The sequence below is a fragment of the Schistocerca nitens genome, chromosome 5 (assembly GCF_023898315.1).
Source record: "Schistocerca nitens isolate TAMUIC-IGC-003100 chromosome 5, iqSchNite1.1, whole genome shotgun sequence".
NCBI classification, from domain to species: domain Eukaryota; kingdom Metazoa; phylum Arthropoda; class Insecta; order Orthoptera; family Acrididae; genus Schistocerca; species Schistocerca nitens.
The window spans coordinates 571092170-571114363 of record NC_064618.1 but is presented as its reverse complement, the minus strand read 5'-3'; the positions used below and the strand labels follow the sequence as shown (position 1 = coordinate 571114363).

General features: G+C 42.2%; 1 protein-coding gene across 2 annotated transcripts in view; it reads right to left on the bottom strand.

The window, feature by feature from the left end:
- LOC126259634 (UDP-glucosyltransferase 2-like) overlaps positions 1–22194 on the bottom strand; it is a 796919-nt gene that overhangs the window by 85520 nt on the left and 689205 nt on the right. For both annotated transcript variants that reach the window (XM_049956558.1, XM_049956559.1), the window contains one exon: positions 3125–3949. In XM_049956558.1, the coding sequence (XP_049812515.1) occupies positions 3125–3949 (825 nt within the window). The remainder of the gene's footprint in view (positions 1–3124; positions 3950–22194) is intronic.

Below are 22194 nucleotides of genomic sequence, written 5' to 3'. Positions count from 1 at the left end.
CGACAAACTTTGTGCACGGATGGTAAATCAGCCACAAGCTAATATGGAGGCCCTAGAATTAGGTAGAAATTACAACTAAACTAAAAAGATAGCTATGATAAGGACGTTACTGTTAACGGATAAAATTTCACTAATAATATCTGCAGCAGAAACAACCATAGTCGCTACATCGCCATAATACTAAGTAGCCCACCAGGCAGTAATCAGAAGACGTTAAAGATTTATAACATACCTTGGCTCCATGATCTTATAATTACATAGAAGACAACGAAGATGTATAAAATACCTCCTAAAATCGCGCAGCAATAAGAAAATACAAATGGTGTTCTTCTTGGCTAACCAAACCCTCAACACAGTAGGAGGGAAAACGTACCAAAATGGGGGGGGGGGGGGGGCTCGTTACCATCCGTGAACAATCAACATCGTGCGCGTGTATCAACCAACTTCCACGGCATGTAAGTTAATGTGAAGAATTAAGTAAGGGACCCAAACCTTCAAAGAAATTTCTTTCTAATTGGAGCTGATCGTTAAGGACATCGTCTTTGGCATACTGCAGGTGTTTAAAAATCTGCATTTGCTCTAAGATGTCCAGTTTTAAACCCTTAACTTCAGCATGAAGCAACTCGGCCGCTTAGTATTATGGCGATGTAGCGACTATGGTTGTTATGCTGCAGATATTATTAGTGCGGTTTTATCCGTTAACAATAACGTCTTTAGCATAGCTATCTGTTTAGTTTAGTTGTAATTTCCACCTAATTCTAGGGCCTCCATATTAGCTTGTGGCTGATTTAACTTCCGCTGCACGAGAGGGCCCTCATGAAAAAACGAGTGATCTCAGGACAATGTAACTTCGTCGAAACATTTGTAAGGGCATTCAGAAGAGAAATAACAAATAAATAATTTAAAGAAACACCTTCTAGTTTGCACGCGACAGAGTAATATCTGTTAATTGCGCAGCATTTTTACATTCCGGGTTACAGACGTTGCGCAATGTGACGGTCATCTGCATTCACGACACCTTGGAACTGCACTAGAGTTAATATTTCACAATTTTTATAGCACTTTTTGAATGGTGCACCCTGGAATTTTCAGCTGTGGTGACACAGTACGTGCACTGACTGAAGACCGCACATTACGTCCAGAATTCTCAGCCGTGGCGACAGTTACTTCTTGAGCAATTTGTGGCGCAAATGGCTGTCGTCCTCTCCCAGGAGCAATGCCCAAATCACCAGTTAATTCAAATGTTCGAATCATGTTCTTCAACCTGCCCTGCTCACCTTGCTCAGATCTATGTTGACTGTCTGCAACTGTAATGCACGCGGATGCTCGTGTTTCATCCCTCCGCAGCCGTACCAGCACTGGCACCTAACGGCAATCGTGACGCTAACACTGCTAACAAAGCAAATCATGCAGCGCAAAGTCCGAACAGCATTCCTGTAAATTTGGGTTCCCACACGGTAAACAGTTTCCCGTCTACAATAGCGCAAGTAGTGAAAGCTTAATTACAGCCGCCCAGCACTAGGCACATTCAACGTCAAAATTCAATATTTAAATCTCTCCACAGCCAGTTTCGTTATGCTGCCTCTTTTGGAACTGGAATAATTACATTCTTCTAGGATAGAGTTACCATTACAGATTATAATTATAACGAACGGATAAAGGAAATTGAAGAAATTAAATAATTAGAGAAAATACGCAAATTAACGGAAAAATAATGTGGTGTGATGTTCCCCATGCAGTGTACACAAAAATATTCACCAACTGAAAGAACCGGAGGAAGATCTTTAGGACGTCCAAAGAAACGACGGGGAGTTTGACTTTATCATTACATCACAGCAAGAAAAAAGAGCTGCATCATATTGACCATTGTAAGGGGTCCACTATCCCCTGCTCAGAGATAAACACGTTTTGCCCCACACGGGTCGACGGTAGGCAGAATCGATTGCCAAGTGCCGCGAGCGCTAAGTGAGTGAGTATAATAATAATCAGGGTGTAGCCTTCGGTCAATGGGCATATCGTGGTCGGAATGGCGGGAGAAAGTATCTCGTGATGTCCTATCGGCTGAGTGTGTTCTCACCGCTGCGTGTTGACCCCCAGTGCAACGCTACAGAAACATTATACAGAATCGCGACAAGTGATGTTTCCGAAGAGTCTTAAGGACATTTATGGAGTGACGAAAATACGCATTCGCGTCAACCGAACCAGCCGCTCAATAGACTGCAGTGAGGACTCTGTACGCTAACTATCGTTACAGCGTGTGACGATATACCAAAGTATATAATCGTTTTGAAATTAACAGTAATTGGAAGTGTAAGAGGAAAGTAGTGTCTGTCTCACTTGGTGTCTAACTAGAATACATCGCTCAAACAGTGTAAATTATCTTGACAGTGATTATTGCAAAAGCCCCTCTACATAGTGTTTGATATTGTTGTGCAGCAGCATTCTGATTAGATACGACTCCCAATTAGCGCTTATCTATTGAGTCACGCTCACATAAAAATTAGAACTCAGGCTACTATTCAATTGCCGGCCGGAGTGGCCGAGCGGTTCTAGGCGCTACAGTCTGGAGCCGCGCGACCGCTACGGTCACAGGTTCGAATCCTGCCTCGGGCATGGATGTGTGTGTTGTCCTTAGGTTAGTTAGGTTTAAGTAGTTCTAAGTTCTAGGGGACTCATGACCTCAGCAGTTAAGTCCCATAGTGCTCAGAGCCATTTGCTATTCAATTATTAACAATCGACGGAATTTAATAGGGAGTACATGGGAACGGAGGCTTTCTCGGCGAAGCTCGATGAAGAATTTTTCTCGGGTTATTAGTCGAATAAATCCGTCGTTGCCGGTAACGTTTTCACAGGTTTCCACTCGTCATCTTCAGGTGAAGTGTCGGGTTCATTTCCATTGTGTGACTTTATAGCCGCTGGACCACAGACTGCTCTGTCTCGACTGCATACATGCAATAAACATGAATCCGACACTTCTCCTGAAGTTGACGAGTAGGAAACTTATGGACACATTGCCGTACAACGACGCCATGACTCGGATGATAGCCCGAGAAAAATTCATCGTCTTTTATAGGGAGTATTGCAACACGAAGCCGGAAGAAGCGCCAGCAGCTATGATACCGACCTGTGGAAGCTTCTTAAGTTGCGGCAAGTGGATTCCAGCCACCTCCACTATCGCGGGCACCATGGCCCGAGGAAGGTTCAGCACGGGACTCGTGTTCAGCAGCAAGAGGCTGGTGTTCTTCGCAATCTCGTGCATTGGTGGTAGCGACTCGCCGAAGTATTTCGCTGCCATAGCGTTGATGGCAGGCTCCACATACCAGTCGTAGTACCAGTTTAGGTACACGGAGAAGAATGTGTTCTTCAGGCGCTGGAGGAAGTTCATCCTATAGTTTCCTGGAGAGAACTGGGTAGGGATGTAGGAAGGGTTAGTCGGATTGCCGAACCGGTAATCGGTCCACGTCATGTGGACGGACGAGAACATGGCTATGTGGGGCGCCTGGAACTTGTGCACAAAAGGCAGCATACAATCGGAGTGGAACATTTCAGTAAAGACGAGATCGAACGACTCGTTGGATTTCATAAGTTGCTGCATAGCGCGAGACTCAAGTGTAGCCTCGCACGTGTTCAGAGCTGTCGCCTCGATACCGTACACGTCTGTGAAAATGTTGTTGGTTCCGATCCCTGGGAAGAAAGGGACGTTCTCTACCACTAGGGGCATGGAGCCCACCAAGCTAACGTCCGTGTAGTTGGGCGACGGCTGGCGCTGCGGGAAGTGGCTGTAGACGGTCACTCGGTGCCCTCGAGCAGCCAGGGCCTTCATGAGGGGCTCGTACACCACGAAGTGGCTGACGGCCGGGTACGGAAACAGGCCCAGCACGTTTGCCGCACCAGCTGGATCCTGGGGCGCGGCGCAGAGAAGGGCTGCCACCAGCACCCACGTATTCATCTAAACAGAAAGCAAACAACCGAAAGTCCAGAATCGAACAACGACTATATTATGAAAAGGACAGATTGCTACTAAACATCTCCTCTGAGGAGACAGAGGAGATAGAGAAGATCCAAAGAAGAGCGGCACGTTTCGTCACAGGGTTATTTGGTAAGCGTGATAGCGTTACGGAGATGTTTAGCAAACTCAAGTGGCGGACTCTGCAAGAGAGGCGCTCTGCATCGCGGTGTAGCTTGCTGTCCAGGGTTCGAGAGGGTGCGTTTCTGGATGAGGCATCGAATATATTGCTTCCCCCTACTTATACCTCCCGAGGAGATCACGAATGTAAAATTAGAGAGATTCGAGTGCGCACGGAGGCTTTCCGGCAGTCGTTCTTCCCGCGAACCATACGCGACTGGAACACGAAAGGGAAGTAATGACAGTGGCACGTAAAGTGCCCTCCGCCACACACCGTTGGGTGGCTTGCGGAATATAAATGTAGATGTAGATATAGGTGTAGGAGTAGCCAGGCACAACAAAAAGACTGCTAAACATGTGAGCTTTCGACCAAAAGGCCTTCTTCTAACGTAGAAAACACACATACACTTCCACGTAAGCACAACTCACACACATGACAACTGATCCAGAATGACATTTTCACTCTGCAGCGGAGTGTGCGCTCATATGAAACTTCCTGGCAGATTGAAACTGTGTGCCGGACCGAGAATCGACCTCGGGACTTTTGCCTTTCGAGGGGAAGTGCTCTACAATCTGAGCTACCCAAGTCCTCACAGCTTACTTCTGCCAGTACCTCGTCTCCTATCTTCCAGAGCACTTGCCCGCGAAAGGCAAAGGTCCCGAGTTCGAGTCTCGGTCCAGCGCACAGTTTTAATCTACCAGGAAGTTTCATGGCAACTGATTCTGGTCACTGAGATCCGACTTCGGCGACCAGGGACAATTGTGAATGTGTGTGTGTATTCTGCATTAGAAGAAGGTCTTTTGGTCGAAAGGTCATAAGCAATTTTTTTGTTGAGTCTGTCAGCGAGTCAGCATTTCCTCTATATGACGAGCAGTAATCCCTCCCACTCAAAATGTTGTCGGTAAACAGAAAGTAAGATTTTTTTTTAGTTTCTTCCTAGCGTTTCCTACTTTCATTAAAAGGTGCACGCACGATGAACCTCATTGTAGATTTGACACTTAGAAAATGAAATAGATAAGAAATAAATAAGTCTCCACCTGTGCAAGATTTGACGAAATTTCGGAGACTTTGTAACGGAACAACTATGCCAGATACATAAACATTAACTGCTTTTAAATCGCTTTCGATACAAATATTAGTTGATTAATCTTGAAACTACGAGTATATGTGAATGTTGGGAATGGAGGTATCTTAGTAAACTTGTAAAATGTCTTAATTACAATATGCGCATTATTTTAAAAAGACGAAAACACGTAAAAGTTATTTATCAAATTTTAAGCGACTGCTTTACTTCGGGGGTTTAATTAATGCTTTAATGAAGAGAAAAATTAATACTGCGAAAATCTAGCAATCGGAATGGACGACTGGTTTGGCGCGCTCTGTTGTGCTCTGTGAAAAAAGACGACAGTGGTGGGGGGTTGAACGGTTGTACACGCATTGTTGATGGCCACGGTTGTAAAATTATTGTGGTGCTAAAAATCCGTCGAATCTTCAACAAAGTGGTGTGGCTTTTCCCTTGGACGCCAATAAGTCGTCCCTGCAACCATCAAGTCGCGGATGCAGAATTTGAAGACTTACAACACTCTGAAATTTAGTAAGCCATACTGCTACTGGAACCACGTCTCTGGGAAGAGTAATGTTGCTTGGAGCATATTAAGCTATCAGAGACGTGAAGAAGGGGTGTGAGATCTTCGCTCGCCACACTTACAATAGGGAAAACGTCGACAAGGCAAGACTTGCAGTTTTTTCAGAAAAGTTTTTTTGTTAACAGAGTATCAGTCACGACTAACAGAGTATCAGTCACGACAGGTCAAAATGAAACAACAATTAATTTTAACATTATAGTTTATTACTAACAGTGATTAGACTTTTGTCTCATCAGTCTCTTACTGTATTATCTTCAGTCCTTCTTCATTGATTAATAACAATATATTGTATAAAAATTACTGTCTTTCGAATCATGATATATTTAGGTTATAGGATTACAGAATGCAATGCTAATAATGCAGCAATTTTAAGTACCTATGCACTGATTGCCATTTGCTGACGTAAATTTTACTAACTGAAAGTCCACAATCCAGTTAATAATTTTCAATAATTCATTACATAATACAGTTTAAAGATGGCTGCTAGTAAATGGTATTAGAATCAGTTTGGCTTGCTTCCATCGTGAAATCCTGAGTAAAAAGTACAGTTAACAACTTTGCTTCTAAATTCACAGTAAACTTAAGAATTAATTAAAATCAAATTAAGTCCTACAGAACTTGGTAACAATATGCACCTAGACGTTGTATTTCTTTCAGAGGATTTAATAAGGTAAGACACAATCTTCTCTTTCCCTATACTTACAAATTAAGCTGTTCAACGCATGGATATATTTAAGTATCAGAACGATACTGAAGGTAGACAGTGTTATGATAAGGAGTGAATTTTACGATTGAGCTCCTGTGTCCCTCAGTCTGTTCGGAATCAGTAATCAATCGCCTTAATTGTTTAACAGCAATCCTTTTAGTAACCACGCTGTTCAGTTCATAAAGAAAAGTAATAATAATATCGTTATTTGAACAAATAAATAAATGCAAATGCTCCAGTGAGCGATAGGGAAAATTTTTTGTGTTCGCTGATAACTTTTACGAAGGCTAAAAATTACCATCTTTGCTACAGTCAAGCGCATGCGCCACAGCTAAGCAGGTGCCAGCCATAGCGTCCGAATTCCCATGCAGCGTCCGATGACCAGAACAACAGCTTTTGTTATTCAGCATAAAAGTTATAACCTTGCTTAGTCCATTTAAGCGATATTAATACATGCAACAAACAACTGTAAGACCAGCTGGCCAGAAAACATGTTTTATAATAGCTGTCAAATAGAAAAATTGGAAATTGAATTTACGTAAAACCATGAGGATTTTCTCACAACTTGGACGTAAATTTCGCTGCTTATTTATCCTAGCAGCTTTTATTTCCTATTAAAGGTGGAGTAGACCCAATTCCTGAGGTTATCATCCCGTAAAAGTCGAAAGGGGAAGGTGGATGTCAGGGAACACATTGTCCTGACATACTATGTGATTTTTCTTTCAGCAGACGCATTGTTAACTTTCGAGTGAATTTAGGGAATAATTTACGAATGTATGTCCTCAAGCATTGTGAATGTAAAAAGTACGATTACAAAACGAATTTGTACAAAATAACCGGAGAGAGACGCTGAAACATGGTACTACCGACCGATGAAAGCGCTAACTATTGACATCGTAAATAAACCAGTGAGACAAACGTAATTACTGCTCATTTTTGTCAGCGATTTACTAAAATTCTGAAGCTACTTCTCTTTGACAATAAAAATTGGATACTATACTGACGACCATGTGCGCAGAGAACAGCATGATTGTGTGCTGTGGATGGTTGTTTGCAAGAATTTGTCTATTACTGAAATAGCAATTTCATTAAGTTCCGTTTTATGGTTGGTCTGGGAAGCTGCTGGTGGAGATATATGTATGAAAATGTGTAAAATATTACTTACATGGACAAAAGGATGGACACTGCAAAAAGATAACTGACAACAACAAAAATTCTGTAAGTCAAGAGCACTATCTTGTATTTAATAATGTTTTTCTGTATATGCGATTTGTGTGAGCGTGTAGTTTTTATAACGAGATTAAAATAACTGAGTGAGTTTATCTTACGAAATTTTAATAAATACGGAATAATTTACACATGTTTCTTTCACAACAGTAAAATATTTGACATTTATTATTTAAGTGAAAAGAAGGAAACAAAGAAACACATGTTCTCTCTCTCTCTCTCTCTCTCTCTCTCTCTCTCACACACACACACACACACACACACACAGAGAGAGAGAGAGAGAGAGAGAGAGAGAGAAAGTATTTATGCGTTTCGAAATGCATTTACAATTCAAGTCCGATGATGGAAATAAGTAAGTAGATGTAAAAGAAAACAAGACAGAATGTCATCGAAATTCCTTTTTGTGTCGTATGATTTAGACACAGAGATGTTTGGCTTTGTGGAAGAAGTTACAATATTGTTTTCGTAACATTCCACATTCGTGATCGGACATTCCTTTGACTGGGACACGCGTCCTGCATTCCACTGTAGCACTGTAAGATGATCTTACTTGAAATCCTTTCTTCACATTCTCCCCAACCAGAAATCTAAATATGAGAAGTTCCATCAAGAACTCATTTGAAACAAATTCGCGTTAACTGGGCTGTAGCATGTAGAGGTATACAAATGCGTAAGTATTCCATTGCACAGACGTTGTGCATGGACAAATGGGCTTCTGAAAGCAGTGCAACTGAGTGATTCACTATCGGCCCTTCAACGTATATATTCAATTGAAAGTTCAAAAATGTTAACAATCGCCAGAAGTTTATCTAGTGTAAATTCATTATTAAAGGAAGAGTAATAAGCAATCTGTCAACGGGTATCATCCCACGTTGGGATTCATGATAATGAAGATTCAGAACAACTAGCCAAGAAAAATACTTCAGTGCAACAAACTAACGTTCAAAACGACCAGTCTAACCTATAATAAAAGTCCTATGTGAAAATGTTCGAGAAGATTGCTTAGAATGTCTTACGGCACTGAGTGAAAATGAGAAACGTAAAAACCTTTTACACAATTGAGAAGTTATTCTAAAATGTACACTGAACGAAATAATGGCATGACAACAAATAAATGCAGATTATCTTTCCCTTTGCTGATCATTGCATCGAACTGCTGCGTTTGCGTAGCCTACATGTGTGAAGAAGACACTGTTATGAACTGGTGTCAGCTGCTGAGCTATGAGACATTACAACGATGTGAAATACCACCAACTGGAGCATTGTGTTGAGTTGTAAGCAAATGTTTACGTAATACTCTCAAGAGTATACCTTCAGCGCCAGTATGAACATTTTGCCATTACAACATAGCTTCCGACGTACTAGTACCCATCTATCAGACTGTGCTAATGAGTACCGTGACTCGTACGTACCACTCAATAATATCGTTGTACGGATTACAAATGTTTTGTTAATTTAATGATGCATTTAGTCCACTCTAAAGGACTGTACAAGAAAGACAAAATATCAGAAAAATAGTTCTGTATTTAAGTACACTACTGGCCATTAAAATTGCTACACCACGAAGATGACGTGCTACAGACGCAAAATTTAACCGACAGGAAGAAGATGCTGTGATATACAAATGATTAGCTTTTCAGAGCATTCACACAAGGTTGGCGCCGGTGGCAATACCTACAACGTGCTGACATGAGGAAAGTTTCCAACCGATTTTTCATACACAAACAGCAGTTGACCAGCGCTGCCTGGTGAAACGTTGTTGTGATGCCTCGTGTAAGGAGGCGAAATGCGTACCATCACGTTTCCGACTTCGATAAAGGTCGGATTTTAGCCCATCGCGATTGCGGTTTATCGTATCGCGACATTGCTGCTCGCGTTGGTCGAGATCCAATGACTGTTAGCAGAATATGGAATCGGTGGGTTCAGGAGAGCAATACGGAACGCCGTTCTGGATCCCAACGGCCTCGTATCACTAGCAGTCGAGATGACAGGCATCTTATCCTCATGGCTGTAACGGATCGTGCAGCCACTTATCGATCCCTGAGTCAACAGATGGGGACGTTTGCAAGACAACAACCATCTGCACGAACAGTTCGACGACGTTTGCAGTAGCATGGACTGTTAGCTCGGAGACCATGGCTGTGGTTACCCTTGACGCTGCATCACAGACAGGAGCGCCTGCGATGGTGTACTCAACGACGAACCTGGGTGTACGAATGGCAAAACGTCATTTTTTCGGATGAATCCATGTTCTGTTTACAGCATCATGATGATCGCATCCGTGTTTGGCGACATCGCGGTGAACGCACATTGGGTGTATGTATTCGTCATCATCATCATCGTACTGGCGTATCACCCGGCGTGATGGTATGGGGTGCCATTGGTTACACGTCGCGGTCACCTCTTGTTCGCATTGACGGCACTTTGAACAGTGGACGTTACATTTCAGATGTGTTAACAACCCGTGGCTCTACCCTTCATTCGATCCCTGCAAAACCCTACATTTCAGCAGGATCATGCACGACTGCATGTTGCAGGTCCTGTACGGGCCTTTCTGGGTACAGAAAATGTTGGACTGCTGCCCTGGCCAGCACATTTTCCAGATCTCTCACCAACTGAAAACGTCTGGTCAATGGTGGCCGAGCAACTGGCTCATCACAACACGCCAATCACTATTCTTGATTAACTGTGGTATTGTGTTGAAGCTGCATGGTCAGCTGTACCTGTACACGCCATCCAAGCTCTGATTGACTCAATGCCCAGGCGTATCAAGGCCGTTATTACGGCCAGAGGTGGTTGTTCTGGGTACTGATTTCTCAGGATCTATGCACCCAAATTGCGTGAAAATGTAATCACACGTCAGGTCTAGTATAATATATTTGTCCAATGAATACCCGTTTATCATGTGCATTTCTTCTTGGTGTAGCAATTTTAATGGCCAGTAGTGTATATTAGCAATGATTAGTTTCAAACTGTCATGGACAGAATAGACACAATGTAACATGTCACAGTTTCTAACAAAACTGAAGTGTAAACTGAAAGATATGGGGGAATCGGCCATAGACCATCTTCACAGCACTGTATGAACTGGAATAAAGTATGAGAAAAGCAATTACATAAATAACATTAACAATTGCTAGTTTGGACTCCGTGAAATAGAAGGTGAAAAGTATCTCCTGGATGTTGGCGTTCCAAACCATGGGTACAACTGACAGCACTGGGTAAGCAGAGTCCCATAAGAAAACAAGTAGGACACCATTTGTCTCTGTAGATTACAGGACATTAAATAATATGATATTAACTATAGGACAATTGTTTAGAACACTTTTGATATATTCGATGTGCTATACTTTTCCATCCGTTACCTCGCATGTTACAATCAGTAGATAATAAGAATTACATTAATATACTTTGACGAAGACAAATATGAAATCACTAATGCAACAACTGTAATACCATTCCAATATAAAGCCTATAGTTCCCATGTATTGGCATAATTTCCAAGTTTTGTGAATAGCCTGACACACATTCTCAAGTCGATCCTATCACAATCAGGTGACATGTGTGGATTCTCCTCGTAATTATAAATGTGATAATGTACAAGAGAGGCAGTACAAAATACAACATTGTTTAACCAGTGTGTACAACAGAAAACTATTTGCTAATTATGCAGGCTCTGACTGATTATACAATAATTAACAAAGGGGAGATCATATAAATCTTACAGTTTTCTTCGTACGCTTCATGGAAGTCATATAATATCCATTCCATTAATGTAAACGACATCACGTAGGCATCAATACCTTTATAGTGATGTTGCTAATATGAATGGCATCATACGTACATACAAGAAACGTATGAGAAATATAAAAATCCAGGCGACCTTTTTACCCTTGCTTCGAACATCCAAAGACGTTGCTCCTACGCTTACGCTAATGAAAGTGCATCGTGGCCGTCAGTGACTAAAGGTGCACGTGTAGAACGCTGATTTCTGCGTCCTACAGGAAAGATATGGTTGTTGATAGTATGGTTGATCACAGGTGGTTGTTACCTAGCACTGAAGTGGCGTGCTGGGTAATATGCTGTATTGTGACCTAGCTATTACACAGTAGATTTAGTGGCCCACAGCAGTCGGCTTTGACTGTGGTAGTTTCAGCCGAACTGTAAGTAAACCTGAACCTCTAAAACAATAAATATAACATACGGACTCCAAGTTACGTTACATAATAGTTGACAGAGGAGCGGTTCTAATTCTCATTCTTTACGGGCGCAGGCAGAATAGAGTCGAATTATCCGTTGCAAGATAAGAACAAATTGTAGGGCCTAAACTAATCTTTGCCGAGAAAATTAGAAACAGTATGCATTAGCAAAATTCAGGAGATGCGTTTTATAAAAGGGCTCATCTGTGTAACAGACATTGTGTATGACTGTTTCATAACAACGTCATTCTTGATAACCATTCTTTATGTTCACTGTCATTTACATATAGTCAGATGCAGTTTAGTTTCACTAGTATCATATACATCATGTATCTCCAAATGTAGTAAAGTGTAAATTAATGCTGATGAGTAGGAAAAACAAATCCGTAATGTTCGGATACAGCTTTAATACTGTCCTGTTTTGGTACAGTCACGTCCTTTAAATATCTGGGCGTAACGTAACAAAGCGATATGAAATGGAACGGGAATGCGAGCATTGTAGTAGAGAAGGCGAATGGTCGACTTTGGTTTACTCGGAGAATTTTGGGAAAGTGTTGTTCATCTGTAAAGGAGACTGCATATAGGACGCTAGGGCGACCTACTCTCGAGTACTGCTAGAGTAATTTGGGATCCGTACCAGATAGGATTAGAGGAAGACACCGAAGCATCTCACAAGCGGGCTGCTAGATTTGTTACTGGTGGGTTCGAACAGCACGCAGGTGTCACAGACATGCTTCAGGAACGCAAATGGTAATCCTTAGTCGGAATGCGATAGTCTTTTCGAGGAACAATATTGAGAAAATTTAGAGAACCAGCACTTGAAGCTGACAACAGAACGATTCTACCGCCTCCAATATACACTGCGCGTAAGGACCACCAAGATACGAGAGAGTCTTATTTCCCTCGAGCTAATTGCAAGAGGAACAGGAAAGGAAATGACTAGTAGTGGTACAGGGTACCCTCCGCCAAGCGCCGTATGGTGGATTGTGGAATATCTGTGTAGCTGTAGGAAAGTAATTTGCACAGTTGTGTTCATGTATAAAAGTAGGACAGCAAAACTGATTCTAGATCAGACACTGTAATCGCAATTGAAAAGTACTTGCTTTCACTTTACAGGCGAGAGTTTTTGACACATAGTTCCCGGTTAACAATTTTAGTAGTTAATTAGTTTCACGGTTTGTGTGGGAGGTTACTTCTGTACCACTCGCGAATAGCATTGTTACTTTCTTATATACAACCCCATCATCTGCAAACGGTCTTAAACAGCTTCCGACGCATCATTCATTGTAAACACTAATGTTCCTATCATATTTCCTTGGGATACTCCCGAAATTACCATTACATCTGCCATATTTGCTCCGTTAAGAGTGACGTGTTGAGTTCTTTCTGCACGGAACTGTTGAACCCAATGCCAAATCTGGTCCGGTACTCTGTAAGCGCGTATTTTTTCACTAAACTGGAGTGCGCGACGGTGTCAAACGTAAAGGAACGCGGCGTCCATCTGAGCGCCGTTATCTACAGAGCTATGGATCTCAAGAAGAACATAGCGAGCTATCTCAAGATCTCTGTCTTTTGGAATCCAGCTTCATTTTTGTAGAGCAGATTTTCGTTCTCCAAAATCGTCATAATTCTTGACGATAAGACATGTTCCATAATTTCACAACAAATTGACTTCAACGATGAGACCCATAATTGTGTTCATCTGTCCTACAACCCTTCTTGGTAAGGAGAATGACCTGTGATTTTCTCCTGTCGTTAGGTATCCTTCTTTGCTCCAGCGATCTAAAACTTCTGCTAGAAGGGGAGCAAGTTCTTCTGCCTGATGTTTGTAGAATCTTATAGTTATCTCGTCTGATCCTAATGCCTTTTCACTACTAAGAGATTTTGTCTGCTTTTCTATTCCGTGATCGGTTATCTCAATAGGTGTCATTTCGACGTTCGTACCATGATTGAGAAGAGGGACCGTGTTATGATCCTCTCCGGTGAAATAGTTTCTGCCTTCTCTCTGCCATTTTCTGTTTCGCACGTGCAGAAACATCGATCGCTCACACAGATGCCACGTTACTATAGGAGGAGAAGGCGTACCCACCCGACAGTCTATAAAGCACTAGACAATATTTCTATCAAGACCGAGAACTATGTAGGCGCACAAGTCGTCTTGCAGGTCCATCAGTTTTCTGTGGTGGAGTTCTGAACTTTACCCTGAGCAACAATGATGCCAATCAGTAAGGTAATGGCTGGGTCATCATTGCTTTAGTACGTGGACCTAAAGTCGATAAAGTGGCAGGTGAACATCTTATTGATTTATCAGAACCTCTTAGGGTTTTTACTCAGATCGGTTGGCAAAACTTTACTTTCAGACTCACTGAACGCTTCTCTCACTGCTCTCCTTACGCTCATTTTCACTTCGTTCAGCTTTTGTGTGTCAGCTAGGTTTTGACTATCCTTGAATCTGTGATGAAACTCTTTGTTTTCTAACACGGCTATCAGACCACGGCTGGTCTTCCCGATCCCTTAAAACCTTACTCAGAACATACTTGTCTAAGGCATACGATGCTTTTGAATTTTTTCCATTTGTGCTCTACTTCTTCATCCTCATTTGACTACTCATGTATACTGCAATTTATATCCTGTCACTATTGTTAAGGAAAAAATATTTCCCTATCTTTCTGAACAATCCTTATAATAACGATAATCATAGTTGCTGTCACAGCTTTATGATCACTGATACCGTCCTTTGCGGTAACTGTTGCGGTAGGTTCAGGTCTGTTTGTTGCTAGGTGGTCTAAGACACCCTCAAGAGTTGGTTCTCTACTTATCCGTCCTAAGCAATTTTCGGACATGACATTCAGGATAATGCCACACGATTCCGTGTCTCTGGCACCAGTTTTGATAGCATGACTCTCTTAATCTATACCTGGCAAGTTGACGTTGCCGTCGATTACAACAGCATTATCAGGAAAATTATTAACGGTATTTCCTGTAGCTCCTGAGCCAGGCGGTCTGTAAAAGCATCCGATATCATTCTTAACCCACATTAATTCAATCCACGATAACATCGCTAAATATTATCGAGTTCTTTACTGAAATAATTACGCCGCCACCGTTGGCGATTAACCTATCCTTACGATAAATGTTGCAATTTGACCTCGGATTCAGTTGCTATTCACTTCCGGTTGGTTCAAATGGCTCTGAGCACTATGGGACTCAACTGCTGAGGTCATTAGTCCCCTAGAACTTAGAACTAGTTAAACCTAACTAACCTAAGGACATCACAAACGTCCATGCCCGAGGCAGGATTCGAACCTGCGACCGTAGCGGTCTTGCGGTTCCAGGCTGCATCGCCTTTAACCGCACGGCCACTTCGGCCGGCTTCACTTCCGGTTTCAACCAACTTTCTTTTCCTAATACTATCTGGGAACTATAAACTTCGATAAGCGATATTAATTCTGAGATCTTTCCTTAGATGCTCCTGCAGCTACTAATATCATATTAACCTATTCTATATCCAATCTGCATGGACGAACATTGTGACTGATATAACTGATTCTGGCAGGTGTTCTAACCTAATAAACCTCCATGTGCATGCCACACGTATTTCGCTATCCTAGTAGTTACTTCCTGCGTGTAGTGCACGCTTGATCTATTAAGTGGAACCCTACACTCCACCCGACAGCGGAGGTCGAGAGATTCGCATCCGACACCGTCTGTGAGTCGTCTGAGTCCCTGGTTCAGATCTACCACTCTGCTCGAAACCAGAGGAGCAAGATCAACCCTGGGTATGATGCTACAAATAGTCAGCTTCGCCTACACCCCGGCTTTCACCATATCATCCATCCGCAGAAAGTAGGCGAGGATGGTCTCAGAACTCAAGCGGCTGGCGTCATTCATGCCGATTTGCATATACATCTACATCTACGTGATTACTCTGCTATTCACGATAAAGTGCCTGGCAGAGGGGTCAATTAACCACCTTCAGGCTGTCTCTCTATCGTTCCACTCTCGAACGACACGCGGGAAAAACGAGCACTTAAATTTTTCTGTACGAGCCCTTATTTCTTTTTTTTATCGTGATGATCAATTCTCCCTATGTAGGTGGGTACCAACAGAATGTTTTCACAATCGGAGGAGAAAACTGGTGATCGAAATTTCATGAGAAGATCCCGTCGCAACGGAAAACGCCTTTGTTTTAAAGATTACCATTCCAATTCACGTATCATGTCTGTGACACTATCTCCCCTATTTCGCGATAATACAAAACGAGCTGCCCTACTTTGTACTTTTTCGATGTCATCTGTCAGTCCCACCTGATGCGGATCCAACACCGCACAGCAATACTCCAGAATAGGGCGGACAAACGTGGTGTAAGCAGTCTCCTTAGTAGACCTGTTGCACCTTCTAAGTGTTCTGCCAATGAATCGCAGTCTTTGGTTTGCTCTACCCACAATATTATCTATGTAATCATTCGAATTTAGGTTATTTGTTATTGAAGTCCCTAAGTATTTAGTTGAATTTACAGTCTTCAGATTTGTGTGACTTATCGCGTAATCGAAATTTAGCTGATTTCTTTTAGTACTCATGTGAATAATTTCACATTTTTCCTTGTTCAGGGTCAATTGCCACTTTTCGCGCCATACAGATATCTTATCTAAATCATTTTGTAAGTCGTTTTGATCATCTGATGACTTTACAAGACGGTAAATGACAGCATCATCTGCAAACAATCTAAGAAGGCTACTCAGATTGTCTCCTATGGGCCGGCCGGTCTGGCCGAGCAGTTCTAAGCGCTACAGCCTGGAACCGCGCGACCGCTACGGTCGCAGGTTCGAATCCTGCCTCGGGCATGGATGTGTGTGATGTCCTTAGGTTAGTTAGGTTTAAATAGTTCTAAGTTCTAGGGGACTGATGACCTCAGCAGTTAAATCCCATAGTGCTCAGAGCCATTCGAACCATTTTTTGTCTCCTATGTCGTTAATATAGATCAGGAACAATAGAGGGCCTATAACACTTCCTTGGGGAACGCCGGCTATTACTTCTGTTTTACTCGATGACTTTCCGTCTATTACTACGAGTTGTGACCTTTCTGACAGGAAATCACGAATCCAGTCGCACAACTGAGGCGATACTCCGTAGGCGCGCAGTATGGTTAGAAGACGGTTGTGAGGAACGGTGCCGAATGCCTTCTGGAAATCTAAAAATATGAACTCAAATTGACATCCCCTGTCGATAGCACTTGTTACTTCATGAGTATAAAGAGCTAGTTGTGTTTCACAAGAACGATATTTTCTGAAACCGTGCTGACTATGTGTCAATAAATCGTTTTCTTCGAGGTACTTCATAATGTTCGAATACGTTATATGTTCCAAAACCCTTCTGCAAATCGACGTTAGTGGTATAGGCCTGTAATTCAGCGGATTACTCCTACTTCCCATTTTGGGTATTGGTGTGACTTGAGCAATTTTCCAGACTTTAGGTACGGATCTTTCTGTGAACGAATGGTTGTATATAATTGCTAAATATGGAGATATTTTATCAGCATACTCTGAGAGGAACCTGGCTGGTGTACAATGTGGACCGGAGGCCTTGCCTTTATTAAGTGATTTAAACTACTTCGTTACTCCGAGGATATCTACTTCTATGTTTCTCAACTTGGAAGTTGTTATTGATTGGAATTCAGGAATATTTACTTCGTCTTCTTTGGTAAAGGAGTTTCAGAAAACCGTGTTTAATAACTGTGCTTTAGTGGCACTGTCATCTGTAACTTCACCGTTGTTATCGCGCAGTGAAGGCATTGATTGCGTCTTGCCACTGGTGTGCTTTATGTATGATCAGAATCTCTTTGGGTATTCTGCCAGATTTCGAGACAGAATTTCGTAGTGGAAATTATGAAAAGCATCTCGCATTGAAGTACGCTCCATATTTCGAACTTCTGTAAAAGTTTGCCAATCTTGGGGATTTTGCGTTCTTTTAAATTTGGCATGCCTATTTCGTTGCTTCCGCAACAACGATCTGACCCGTTTAGTGTACCATGGGGGATCAGTACCATCACTTATTAATTTATGTGGTATATCTCTCTCAATTGCTGTCGATAATATCTCTTTGAAAACATTCCACAACTTCTCTACGCTTACATGATCACATCGGAAGGACTGATGACTGTCTCTTAAAAAGGCGTTAAGAGCATTTTTATCAGCTTTTTAAAACAGATATACTTTGCGTTTCTTTTTGATGGTTGTAGGTGTTACGGTATTCAGCCTAGCAGCAACTGCCTTGTGGTCGCTAATCCCTGTATTCGTCACAGTACTCACTATTTGTCCAGGATTATTTGTTGCTAAAGGTCAACCATGCTTTCGCCATTCAGTACAATTTAGGATGACGTTTTATGCCACCCTTTGCAGCCTGTCGCACCCAGTGTACTCGTTAGCCACCGGCAGAGCCTCCTTCACTTCATGCACGAGATCCTGCGGCAGATGTACCTGCATGCAATTCCCTGAGGGGCTCAATTACCCGACCAATCTTGGAGTTCCCACGGTCTTGTATATACACCCTCTGCACTTTTTCGGACTGGACACGAAAACTGGCCGCTGGAGAGGCATACCGTGCCGGCTCAGAAGGATTATTGGTACTGTGTAGCACCTCGTACCTATTTGCAAAGGTGTAGGGAGCCAGCAGTGCGTCTGTTCCCTCTTCCACCTTCCGCACAGTGACAAGCGAACCCACCACCGTCTGTCACTCACTTTCATTCGTTCCCACTTGATCTCCCGCGTATAGGTAATGGGGTAACGGTGTTAACTGTTAGTAAATTTTGCTACTTCAGCTAGCATACTTATTGACGAGTCAGAATAGTTATACAGAGTGTAACGTAACGATGACATTTACGAAATCTTCACGTCACACGTCACGATAAGCAGGCCGAGAGACTGTTCAAAGTGGGAAGAGTAAAAACCTAGTACTTAATTTACACGAGCAACATTCGGATCCAGTAAGTATGCAGACTGAAACCAAGTGTGAGTGGAAGTAATTGGGCACCGCCTGATGACTTGTAAGCACAGTAGGATCCTCACACAGACTGAAGTCTTGTTTCCCAGAATGGCGTTGTATACAATCTCAGCAGACGGATTCTGCCAATGCGATGTGTAGCTACAGGGGGTGTGGCCACGACGCACTTATTTATTTACTTGGCCTTATGCATTAGCCATTTTCCAGCGAAATTGAGTATTTACAAATTGATTTCTTTACCAAACGTTGAAAATAGGCATTTCAGATTAAACTAATACCATTTAAACATCATGCTAGTTTTGAATTGAGGTGGGAGAAGTCAAACCACTATTATGTTTCACTGTTCACAGAATCACAATAGCAGTGAGAAGTAATTGCTCTCCGGCGCTGTAGACACTTCTCCATTTACATCGTGTATGAATACGTTCTTCATACGAAATCCCATAGAGACTGTACGAGCTGACAGCTGCCCATTTTTCAATTTCAAGAGTGCACCTCGACAGCATCCTTCTTACTCACCACTGATTGCTCAACGCCGTCCACGTGTCATAACATATCACGCTGGAGTGAATTATCATCTAGTCTTACGTCTGCTTTATGTATGTATATCCACTACTTTCATTTAACCGGCAATACTGAGGCTCTGAAACAAATCTGTCTGAAATAGTCATGCGCGGAATCGCAGAGGGGGGGGGGGGGGGACGAAAAATTGGGTAGGAAGCTTTTGGTTTTGCCCTGACTAGCGGCCATTTTTATAGCCATAGCTATGATACAGCATATTAAGAAATGTTCGAACGACGAACCAGAGCTGGCGCCCAGACAAATTGTGCGAATCGATTAATTCTTTCTGCAAAATATTTTAATTGGATTGAAATTAATGCTCAGCTAATGACACCACCTGCATGTGCACCGTTCGGATTTTAAGTGTAGAAACTGTCACACTTAAATAACTCCGTACTGGAGCGAGACTGATGGTTCATATTTGGATCACCGGTGTGCCGGATCTTGGCCTGAGACAAATCTTAACAGCTTGATTTGAATTTTAAGTGCAGACACATGTTTTTTAAGGTGTTTGAAGTGCGCCACTTGAACACTTTAAACTTGAATGTAAAGTCAAAACGAAATTTTTTTATCCATTAATCTTTATCTATTGTCGAGATACGACGCCTTGAAGTCGAGCTTAATGTTGCATGTAAAATTCGTTCTTACTTGAACTGAATGGGCAGGAACTGTTTAAAGTGAATCAAATAAACAAGAAATGCATTCTTACTACAAAATTGAAATTTGCAAGAAGGTAGACAAATACATGTAATTAATGGTCGTCCTGTTGTTTTGTGAAAACATTATCCGTATCCACGATGTAAGTAACAGTATTCTAAAAATCCCATTCCAGATCAATCTTCGCTCAAGTAAACAAAAATGCACATAGGTTGTCAACCTATGGCGGTCTAATTTCAAAATTATAGCAGGGTAAAAGTTGGGAACCAGAATGAAAAATGGTCCTATAAAAGCGCAAAAAGGCAAGTATATACAGAATTAGCGCTTTTTTACGTTTTGTAGTTTATAGATACTGATCCTGTGCCTAAAATCCAGAAGATTCGCCGGCCTTAGTAACCAACATATTACGAGTACTGTCCAGAAAGTAAGTTCCGGTTGGTCGTGAAATGGACACCACGGTGAAAACCCGATGAAGCTTTGCACAAATGTGTTGGGTAGTGTCTCTAGTAAGACCGCCGATCGCATCAAGACGCTCTGTACAGTTGAGAGCGCACTGTGAGCGACTAAAGGTGCCTAGAACAACGATGTCTCCCTTCAAGTAGGAGGGCCCGCTAAGAAGCTTCGCCTTAATGAATGCAGCCCACCTAACACAACTGCCACACACTTCCTTCTTCATGGGAATTCTCAGTTGCACTCTGCAGGGGCAGTGAAGACGCTCCTGCAGCCTTTTCGATGGGAAGTGTTCAATCACTCACAACACAGCCCTAACTGGCTCGTCCTGAGTACCATCTCTGTTCACATGAAACGCTGGATACTAAGACAACACTTGGGCGCAGGCTACGTGCTATAGACCAGCGCAGAGAATTATCAGAAAGCACAGGCGGCTGCCTTCTATGACGATGATGTTGGAAATTTGGTATAACGCTCCGACAAATGTCTAAGTCGGAGCAGCGACTATACAGATAAGTATCTGGAAAGTGTAGCTAACTCTTGCAAATAAAATGTTTCTGATTTTCACCGTGGTTTCCATTTAGCAACTGATCGGAACTTACTTTCTGGACAACCCTCCTATATCATATGGCTGCATACATGACACAATGCATTACTGTACATTAGATGACGTGGGTACTATAACAAGTGAAAAATCGCGGATATATCAAAATATTTGATTTAAATGTCTTTGAAGTTGCCAGATGCGTCGAAAAGCTTCTTTTACAAGCCTAACTCTGCCCACGACGTATTAACCATTTTTATGCTGCGATAGAAGTATTTTTCATTCTGTACCACTTGGCTGAGGTCTGCGAACTCATCTGGAAATTCGTCGCAGTACAGAGTTGCTAGAACTTTCTTCCTTTTTAGGTGCATAGGATAACAGTCATGAACCAACCTGACGCTCGTTACAGTTGTGGTGTCTCGTCTAAACAGTTTTGACAGTGAAAACCAAGTTTCCGACGGAATGATGGGTTGTATTGATGCTTAATATTTTCCTTTCGATTGTTGAAAGATCTGACACATCGGTGTACATTCCGGAAGGTTTATATTTTTAACCCACCAATGAAACCCGTACAGAGGAGTAGAATAAAGTTAGCCATAAATCATACCAATTTTCGCCAGGTGATCCACCATTTGGTTACTTGATCCCATTTCCATAGTAACAGGATATGGCATTCACACTGGTAGACCAATTTAAGTATTTCTAGCACATGGCTGTTAGTTTTCGAGCACATTCCCATTTTATATGATTTCCAAGGTCCTCTGTGAATCCGTGACAATAAAGATGTCGTCTAACATATTTCCTGTATATACACTGAAGCGCCAAAGAATCTAGTGTAGGCATGGGTATTCAAATACAGAAATATGTAAGCAGGCAGAATACGGTGATGTGGTCGGCAGCGCCTTTATAAGACAACAAGTGTCTGGCGCATTTGTTAGATCGGTTATTGCTATTACAATTGCAGATTATCAAGGTTTAAGTGAGATCGAACGTGGTGTTATAGTCGGCGCACGAGCATCTCCGAGATAGCGATGAGGTGGGGATTTCCCCGTACGATCATTTCACGAGTGGACTGTGA